The sequence below is a fragment of the Poecilia reticulata genome, linkage group LG3 (genome assembly GCF_000633615.1).
Source record: "Poecilia reticulata strain Guanapo linkage group LG3, Guppy_female_1.0+MT, whole genome shotgun sequence".
NCBI classification, from domain to species: domain Eukaryota; kingdom Metazoa; phylum Chordata; class Actinopteri; order Cyprinodontiformes; family Poeciliidae; genus Poecilia; species Poecilia reticulata.
The window spans coordinates 4,802,990-4,813,426 of NC_024333.1; the positions used below are offsets into that span (position 1 = coordinate 4,802,990).

The following is a 10,437-nucleotide window of genomic DNA, read 5'->3' on the forward strand; positions in this document are numbered from 1 at the left end:
GCTGTGCGTTTCTCTGAAAGTGCTTCCTGCTTGCCGTTTCTCGTTTCTCCTGTGTTGCAGGATTGTGGGCGTCTACCGGCTCACTTTCTGAAGCCCACCTCCCCCCCCCCAAATGCTCCCCTTCCTCCCTCCAACTCTTCATTAGGCTTTCATGAAGCTCTGCGCAGCTCTGCGCGAGACCTCGCCGGCACCCCGGGATCCCCGCTGAGCCGACGGCCCTTGGGCGTCGCCACAAGCGGGAGGACCCCGGCGACCCCTTCTCAGCTGCCGTGACGAGACGCCTGCAGCCTGCGTCCCATCAAGCGCAGCAGACTAGGCAGACCTCCAGGTTCCTGGAGGAGGACCTTCTTGTTCAGAGAAAGTGGCTCAGGTGTTTCAAGGTTTTGCTTGGTAACAACTTCTTTTTTTTTTCTTTTTTTTTTAAGACAAGGAAAAACAAGTAAAATCAGCAACAATTTAAATAAATCACAGTATATTTATAAATGAATTCCTCAAAAATCCCCCCCAAAAAATAGCCATAAATTTGTCCAACTTCCTGGAAGACGGCTCATGTCACACGGTGACCCGCGTGTCGCTTTGTCTAGTTATAATGTTGACTTAGGTGTTCAATATTAATAACCTGCTGTCACGGACACCGGAAGGACATCTCAATCTGCCACTTATAGGCTCAGCATGAATATGTATATGCAGCGAGACGCCTCCGAATTGCCAAGTGAAATAATGGTTCACACACGGGGACTAATATGATGTGGCACAGGCGTTACGATGAGCCGCACAACCAGCGGCTGATTGGTCTCCGTAGACTTGCTGTGATGTTCCATAAGGTGGGAGAAGATTCAGCCGAGAGGAGCGCTGCAGAGGAAACCATACAGAGACTGAATACACATTAGCTATTACCCGGATACTTAAATCATATGAAGTAAAAAAAAAAACCACCACAAAGATTCAATACAAAGAGGTATAACATAATCTAATAGGTTCACCTCCAACTGAATGCAATACAAAGTTTTCAGATGCAGTAGGACTTGCATATTCCTATGTGAATGTGCAAAACTCTGTTACATGCACAAATGAAAATTCACATTCACTTCAAAAATACTTTATTGACCCCAAAGGGAAATTAAATTTGTTTTAATTTTATTTTTATTTTTTACTTGTTACTTTTTGCATGTTCGAAATAAATAAATAAATAAATGAAATTGATAATGATATGACAGTTTTATGCCCCAAACTTCTTCAAACCAAACGTTCACATTATGGTGCAACCATGTGGGTGTAAAATGGTAAAATGACACAAATGGGGCCAGATTTACGAGGATGTGGGTCCCTTATTTGGTGTCGTGTAACTACAGAACAACTATTTCACTAATACAAATGACCACATGAATAGGTTGTCCTGTATATGAACAAGTGTGAATTGATGCGTAGTAGTTTTAGTTTAATACCTTCCCTGGTCAGTAGCTACAGGTTGTGTCCAAAGTAAATCTACTATAACTTCACAATTTTCAATTACTTTAATGTTGCATGGTATGTATTTATACATAATACAGTTTTATATAACATAAAATGCTTGAAAAACGCACATTGTTTAAAAAACATCTTTGGTATCCCCCAAATAGTTGGGGCCCTGGGCTAGTGCCCTTAGCAAACGAAACATGTAGCCTTCTTTCATCCAGATGACTAGCAGTGCTCAGCAACACCTGGCGGAGGGACATGCTGCGTTACTTCATATTGTATGCAGACAAAGTAAACTCGTGAGATGCTGGAAAAAGTAAAAGTAACCAAACATCCTTTTAAATTATGTTCAAGTTTCAGTTTTTTTCTTATGCCAGAGGGAAAAAAAACTGCCAGAATAATAAACTCTAGATATGACTGAAAAGTGTAGCATTTTTCACATTTTCAATACTTGGTATATCCTGATCCTGGTAACTGACCTGTGCCTCCTAAGTACAAACCAAGTGAAATTAGTAAAAAACTACAGAACCTGACTGAGCAAACAGCAGTTGGGGGTTTTCATGTTGCTGGCTGGTGAGCTTGTTACTCAGTTTCTCTCAACCCTTTCAAACCAACTCTTTGTCATTTTTATGAACACTAGCAGGGTCATGTAACATGTGTATCAAGAAACTACAATACACATTCAAATTCACATAATTTCAACTCAAATGCATGTAAGAATTTTGCGACCCAGTTCAGCCGAGCGGATCGCAGCTGTCCAATCATGTATTCCTCTTCCGTAACATCGCCACTTATCACAAGAGATATGTAATTATAGTATAATTGTGTGGATAATAATAGCTATTACCATCATCATTATTGCTGCTGACCTCTTGCAAGCGACTGCCAAACCATTTATGTGCTTATTTTTATGTTAAGCCTAAAACTTGATTAAAATGAGGCGTTGGCGTAAACCTGACCAGCGTTAATGCAAGCCGGCTCCCAAAAAGAAGATAAAATTGGAAAATTCTGGGTGTGTTACCTTTGTTAGACATCTGATGTAAGTTTTGATGACACCAAAGCGCTTCATTGACGGAAAAAAACGTGACCCTTTGACCCCCGTTTCTAGCGGCTAACACACCAGGAGTTGAGAGGAAAAAACGGTTTCTGTTTGGCAGCCATTATCAAACTCAGTGTCGCAGCTGTAAGAGGAAGCCATGTGTGATGGAGAACTATAGCCGCACATCACCTTTGACAGACCGTCCACATCTGTGAACGATGGTGGGGGAAGCGTTGTTCTGTTTTCCTTCAAAAGCGACAAAAAAGCAGGTCAGAGTTGATGGACGATGGATGGTTCACCTTACAGCGGAACAGAGACCGTGATCCACACAGAGATGTCAATTTTGTGCTTTGAGGGAAAAACTGAGTAATTAGGATCCTTAACAGCTTCAATATAAAGGTCATCTGACCCCCAGCATTCTCAAACACAAATAAAAACCTGAGACCAGATTATCAAAGCACAGACACCAGGTGTGATCTGGTTTGAATTAGATCTACACTTTGCCATGTTATCCAGTCAGGTGGCAGAAGACTAAAATACTTCAAAATGAATATTTCAGTCATGGGAAATGTAGAGACCACAGAGCGAAATACTTGAACCAAATGGTAAACTACTGATGCAGTTCGGTTTAAGGGAACTGCTTGCTACTCTGGAAGCTGCAAATGTCAATGAATGTGGAGAAATGTCGACAGGAAAACCACTTTTTACCACCGTCACTGTGATTTGCTGAAGTTGACTCCGTTCCTAAACCAAAGTCATCTCCAGCTTTTTGTGTTGCTTTTTGAGATTCTTTTTGGCCGACTTCATGTTCATGTCAGACAGTTGTCATGTAAAAGATTTAATGATTCTTACTCCTGGATCAAGCTAGTGAAATAATGCCAAAACAGTTATGCTAATTGCAATAATTCTTGATTTAAAAGCGGGAGAAATTACATTTCACGTAGGAACAGCTTGTATAGCTTCTTCCCTCTAAAAACTTAAATCATCATTTGAAAACTGCACTTTGAATTTACTCAGGTTATCTTTCAATGATATTTAGATTTATCTGATGATGTGAGACATAAATGTGAAGAAACGGAGAACATCCAAAGGGGGAGAAATAATTTTTCACAGTAGCATTGATAAACATGTTAGAATTTTATGTGGGGTTCTTTAGTTTTTGAGTTGCTGCCCATCGCACACTAAAGTATTTCAGAGTCTATTTGATGAGAGTAGCTTCTTAATAGTTAACTATTTCTTTAGATTGCCTGCACCTTCTATTTGTTTTGTCATTTTTACTCTCCAAACAAGAATCTGTGGTTATGTTCCATTTTTTAGACTTTTTACAACATAACCTTCTACAAATGACTGACTTCTAAGCAAGGAAGACACTGAGCAACAGTGGGGGAACTCGCACATACCACAAGTCTTCTGAAAATTGGAAATTCATCCATCCATCCATCCATTTTCTTTCACCCTTGTCCCTCAGTGGGGTCGGGAGGGTTGCTGGTGCCTATCTCCAGCTAACGTTCCGGGCAAGAGGCGGGGTTCACCCTGGACAGGTTGCCAGTCTGTCGCAGGGCAACACAGAGACACACAACCATGCACACACACACTCACACCTAGGGGCAATTTGGAAAGGCCAATTAACCTAACAGTCATGTTTTTGGACTGTGGGAGGAAACTGGAGTACCTGGAGAAAACCCACGCATGCACAGGGAGAACATGCAAACTCCATGCAGAAAGACCAGGGCCGGGAATTGAACCCAGAACCTTCCTGCTGCAAGGCAACAGCTCTACCAACTGCACCACTGTGCAATTGGAAATTCAAATCTGTAAAATCAATTTGGTTCAAACAATCGGTTGCTTACAAGAGATCGCTGCTGCCAATCAGTCATTCAACTTGGATATTTTGCCAGAATGGATCCTGACTTTTAGCCGTACCTCTCTTTTTTCTTTCACCTTTTATCCACTCATCAGTCATTAGTTGCTTGTAGTAATGAGCCTGGTTTTGATCGTGTGGATCCCCCCCCCCACTGCTGCCTCTAACCCACAGTGTCAAAAATTCCACGAGGAGTCTCTGGGTCCAAGCAAATTACAGCCGTAGTGTGTGCCGGCTGTGCTGCTGCCCGCAGCCTGTGGATGACTGTGTTGTCCTGCAGCAGGCCGACATCAAAGTCCTCCACCCAGAAGAGCCTGAGGCGGTGAGCCGCCAGCAGCTCTGACTGACAGGGGAGATACAAAACAATCTCAGTAAGTGAGCTCAGTCATCTTACAAAAGCCTCATGGCTGTCTCTGCTTTTGTTTTGAATTGGCCTCCCCAACAATGTTGCAGAGTTTCTCAGATTTTTTGCGAGACCCAGATGTGAATGTAATTTAAAAAAATGTATTTATAAGAAAGGAGATAAAGAAAAGGACGTGAATGAGCAGTGCTTGTCAACAACAGATGCCGTTATGTTCCTGTGCCGTTACGTTACTGTGAAATGTCTCTGCAGCCCAGATATTGAACTGTAAGTTTCTGTCCATATTATTACCAAGAGAGTTCACCAGTGATATTTTAGCAGCCACCAACATTCAGGTGTTACAGATGATGGATGTAAAGTCATCAGTTCAGTTGTTTCTAACCTACAGCCTCTCTCCAATGCGTTCGTAGCAGTATCTGGTGATTTTTAATCATGCCTCGCTCTCTGCCAATGTTTCATCAGTTTGTCAGCAGCTCTACCAAAGGAAACAAAATGTTGACTGTTTTATGCAAATGTCAGGGATTTATGCATTTCCAAAAGAAAGACCTCTTCTTGGAAAATTAGATTCATCTTATCTTTGTATCCCCTCTGAATTAATTGTTCAGGAGCAACCTGTAAATAATGGAGCTGTGAGAAAGGCGTCACAGGAAGTCTTGTAGGATTGTTTTGAGGCTACAGAGTGGATTGCTCTGTGCCAGGCACATGGAGAGGACTGACTATTTAAACTTCTTTTTAGATCCTTCTCCTTTTTAGGAGACGTTTCCTTAATAACAAACTAGATCATCAGTGACTTAAAGGACCTACTAGACAAGAAAAAAGGTATTCAGGAACGAGACGGGGAATTATTGAGGAGTACACAGAAGCAAAAATCGGAGAGAGCAAGGAGAAGTACAGACAGAAGCTGGAGAGCAAACAGAGGAGCAATATCAGAGAGTGGACAGAGATGAAGATGATCACAGGCTTCAAGCCAAAGGAGGATCAGATATTTGGAAGCCTGGACAGAGCAAATGAACCAAACACATTCATTCAAAAGGAACAAGCTCTTCAACCATCTCTCCAGCCACATCCAAACAGACCTCCTTTAACCCACAGCTTCCCTGTCACATCGGAGATATTTTATCTTCCAACTGAGTCATATACCCGTCTATTTCCACATGTTTTCCTTCACACAAATCAGAAGTTGCTGCTGCTCCCTAGAAGTCAGGTAAAAATTCAGCTGGAGAGCCTGAACTGGAGCAAGTCTGCAGGTCCGCATGGTGTCGGCTCCAGAGTCCTGAGGGTCTGTGTAGAGCAGCTTGTAGAGGAGCTCTTTGGGGCTCTGCAGCATCTCTTCAACCTTAGCCTGACCCAACAGAAGGTTCCATTGATGTGGAAGACATCCTGCCTGGTTCAGGTAAAAAGAAAGAAAACATAGCCAACAATAGACAACCCTCTTCACGGCACTGCTTCACAACAACACGGTTGTTCAGTCTGAGCTGCATTAAGTCGTTCGATGAAAACTGCGAGGAAAGGTGAGAGATGATCGCTTGTTTGGAAAAATCTAATTTGTTGGTAATACTGTCCTTCTCTTTTCAATGTTTCCAAATGTAAATACTCAAATATAGAGTGAAGTTTAACTTATTTTAGTTGAGCTTGAGCCAAGCGGTTGATTGTGAGTTTAGTTTTTACAAAAGGCCTTTTGACATTAGCTTTCCTTTAAGCATATTGCATCAATGTGTGGTCACAGATGCTGATGAAGTCTCGCTTGTTGGTACGTTCCTGGAAGTGAACACAGGTACTGTTGGCAAAGGCCCTCATGCTGGTCTTGATGGTCTGCCTCTCATAGCTGGTGAACTCTCGACCAATCACATAAGGAACCACAACGTAGCCATTGGAGGCTTTGCTCCACAGGCAGCTGTTGTACCAGCACTTCATGGCATTTCTGTTTTTAGGAAGCACTATGTCTCCCTCCAGCAGCATTTTGTCTGAGACGTTGTTTGTGGTCAGAATCTTGGTGGTGATGTCCATAGTTACTTCTCCTCCTTCTTTCTTCTCTTCCTGCTCTCCTCCCTCCTTTAGAGGAAGAGCCTGAGAGAGGCCGAGCATTAGCAGCAGCAGGAGGCTAGTGGAGGGAGTCATCTTCAGGGTCAATGTGGAAACTCAGGAGCTTCTGGAGAGAACTGCTGTGGAGAGACTCCTTGAAGTTTGATGTCTGCTTCTGTTCAGTCCAGGACATTTATAAAGGTGTGTCTGTAGGAGGATTATGGGTGGTGGTCTGCTCTGCTAAGCCTAAAGTAAACCTGTAAAGGAAGGACTCCGCAGACAAACCTAGTCTTTAAACATGTCATCTAAAGGTCTTTTGTCCATTTTGTCTGATATTTGTTTTCGATTGCTAGTTAGCTCTGACAACCTTAGCCTTTTTCATGTTCCTTTAATTTACAAATGACTTTCTCGCACCCTTTTCTGATCAAATTTGGGTGAACTCCCCATCCTCTCAAAACGTTCTTCTTCTTCATGACCTGCATAATGAAAATCCCCCATGTGTTTCATTTGACAAGCTGTTGAAGTTGTATCAAAAGCATCGAGTCCCTTTGTGAGGTTGATCGACGGCCTTTTGATACTCCTGCATATGCAGAGGATGGTAATAGGTTCCTGTGGGACAGGTTGCTGTGGCTGTAGCCCTCAAAAATGAATTTTAAATTCAATAAAGCGGTCCAAGCCATTGTACCATACCCATTGTGCCTCTCACAATCACCAGATATGTTTGAGTGCATGTGTGCTACTTAAAAGACTCAGGCGTCTGTTTTGCGTGATACTTTTGAGTTTGAAATTTCTGTACTTGGTAGGGAATGTTGAAATGGAAAGGGCTTCCAGTTTGTTTGGCTTTTGTATAGCTCTGACTATTTCTGTATTTTCAATGAGATACAGGTAATTAAACATTGCACCAATGACTTAATGTGTGTCTTTCTGCCATTAAAGTATAAACCCCTATTTGTACAATTTAATTAGCACATATAAACCTACCATGCCGCCCTTGAATCTTGGGCTCATATAAAAGTGTAAAGATGAATCGTGAAAAGAATGTGTGTGTGTGTTTTTTTTTTTTTTACTCCAACGCGCCCCTCCCCCTCTCAATCTCATCAGCCACTGTGATTAAGGTTTGGCATTGGGGATTGTGCCGTCTTTTTGGAGAGATATTTCAGCTGCATTTCTGACACTCTGAAAGGAGAGGAAGATAAAGGAGGCGTCGGGGAAAAAACTCCTTCCCGTTGTGGGAGTCCTAGAGAGGGCCTTGAACCCTGCCATTCATGCCTTTCTCTCTATCAGCTGAGTCTAATTGCCAGTGAGGACAGGAGACCCCAGGCCCGATCGCTCCTTATCCTCTTTAGTGCTTTCAGGCGAGTGAAAGGCGAGCTTCTGCTTTTGATCTTTTCTCTGATTTGCTTTTTCTTCTCTGTCATCCCTACCATCCTCTCCTCAGGAGTGACACCAACTCCTTTCACGGGTTGCCCCCATCTCCATCTGCCCAAAATAATGACCAAGGCCCAAGCTTTATTAAACAGAGGTGGAGAAGGGAGGTCAACCCGGGAGGAGGGAGAGGGAGGTTTGGACGATGGAGAGCCCCTTTCCAAATCCAGTCCGTGGCCTCACCGCGTTCCCCCAAGTTCATCTCTATACAGTTGTCCAGCCCTCGGCAAGGAGAAAGGCCTTTCTTTACCGGATCGTGGACGTGAAGGCTCGTCCTTTCCCAGAGGCGCCGCTACAATAAGACCCCAGGCTGCTTGAGACAATGGGGGGCCTGTGTGATCTCTAAGCCAGACTCGGGATGAGACGATGCCTTGGTTACTAGTCCCATGGGAGGGTAAACCCACTGGTCATTGTTGACAGCTAATGGACAGCATCTTTCCACTTGCAGGCCCCCCTGCAGACCGTGTCAGTCCATGTCGCCTCGAAACACCACTCGGTGTCGGCCGGCGAAGGAATTCCATCGAGAACAAGTGTTTGCATGTTTGCAGAAGAAGATCTCGCCTCTCACAAATCTCAAACTCTAACAAAAGCTGCATTCAGGAGGAGGGCAAATTCAATATAATGCATGAACAGAGAGCACAGTTAGATTCACCTCATTCAGCAAGAACGCTTGTCACGTCATCTTTTTTGCGTTTCAGTCGTTTTGTGAGATACGAAATGGAGTCGCCTGCCTGAGGTATTTTGCATTGACCGACCATCAGCTTGTACCTGATTCTTCTTACCCACTTTCATAACCAGTCTTCCATTTTCTATTCATCGTCTCCTCTTATGGAAATGCGGTAATGTGACACTAATAAACATCTCACCGCAAGACGCACCCCAAGGTTATTTTAGTTTGCCCACGGGATCAAACTCTCATATTTCGTCTGAGTCATCGGGCCTCAAGCCTGGGTCAGAACCGGAATGAAAGAAGACAGAAAATTATATGCAGATCCATATTTACACATGACATTTCAGCTTTTCACTCTGGTGTTGATAACTAAGTAAAGTTCTATCCTGTAATATGAAATAAACTGGCACACAAAAAATGCATTTGTATGACATTTTGTTTAAAGGTAAGAAATGAGCGTAAAAAGGAATGAAATGAAACTGATGAAGGCTCAAAGTGACCTGTAGCTGCATGTACACAATAAATTGTCCAACTGGGGCAGGTAGATTAGTGATAATATTGACAAATAACATTTCCTATCACTTTTCAGGTGCATGATGGAGATGTAAACTTGCTCTACATTCAACACGTGTGTTTGGCTTAAGGCTGTTTAACAAAAGGAAACTGTTTCCTTTGGTTAATTCTGCAGATTGTTCAAAACAAACACAGAGGGATAAACTTCATGACAGTCTCATGACAAATGACAGAGCAAAGTACATGTGTAACACTTTCTGCTTGGCACGCGTTTCTGCTTCTTGAATGTATTCATATTTCACATGTATCGTGCTAAAAATATGCTGAAAATTTTGCATTGTTGGAATATGTCAAAGCATTCACTCAGCTGACATCATCCGTGTACTTTGAATGCTTTGTTGTATCAAAATAGTTTCACTGAAACAAGAAAACACATTTCTCTTAGTGGATGGGAGGAAAATCTATAAATCACAAAAATGCATTCATACGAATACAAAAAACAATACAAGGAGAGTCACTTTTATTTCTTATTTCCATCTTTATATCAAAATGACATGTAGAAAATGATTTATCTTCAGTGGAAAAATGTTTATTTGCGTCACAGCTAATCTATACATTTCTTTTATTTATATTGTAGACTTTAGAAATAGAATAAAATAGTTGTATAAAGTCTCTCGTTTTGGTGCATTGATAGTGATCCGATGATGGCGATGTTTTCTGCGTGCATCCATATTGTTAATGACAAAATCTTTACATGGAGGCATTTGATTCATGCAAAACACACAGAACAAATTTTGCTACATTGCAACTGCAAAAACATAAAATCTCACCAAGTATTTTGGTCTAGTTTTTAGTGCGAATATATACGTACACTTCGAATAAGACAAAACTAACTTACAAGTAACTTTTCAGCAAAATATTGGAGCTTGTTTTTAGTCAATAATTCCTTAATATTGAAGGAAAAGCACTAGTTGTTCCACTGGTAGATTATTCCACTTATGATTAAACTGTCTTGTTATAAATGAAATAATCTACCAATGGAGCTAGAACCTTTTCATCAATATTGAGGAATTATTGACTTAAAACAAACT

The 10,437-nt window shown here is 42.0% G+C and overlaps 1 protein-coding gene across 1 annotated transcript; it reads right to left on the minus strand.

Moving 5' to 3' along the window:
- Positions 1–6,411: 6,411 nt before the first annotated feature.
- On the minus strand, positions 6,412–6,834 carry LOC103462302 (high choriolytic enzyme 1-like). Its single transcript, XM_008404993.1, has one exon. It carries the CDS (start codon positions 6,832–6,834, stop codon positions 6,412–6,414), a length of 423 nt encoding a protein of 140 aa, XP_008403215.1.
- Between the last annotated feature and the right edge of the window lie 3,603 nt (positions 6,835–10,437).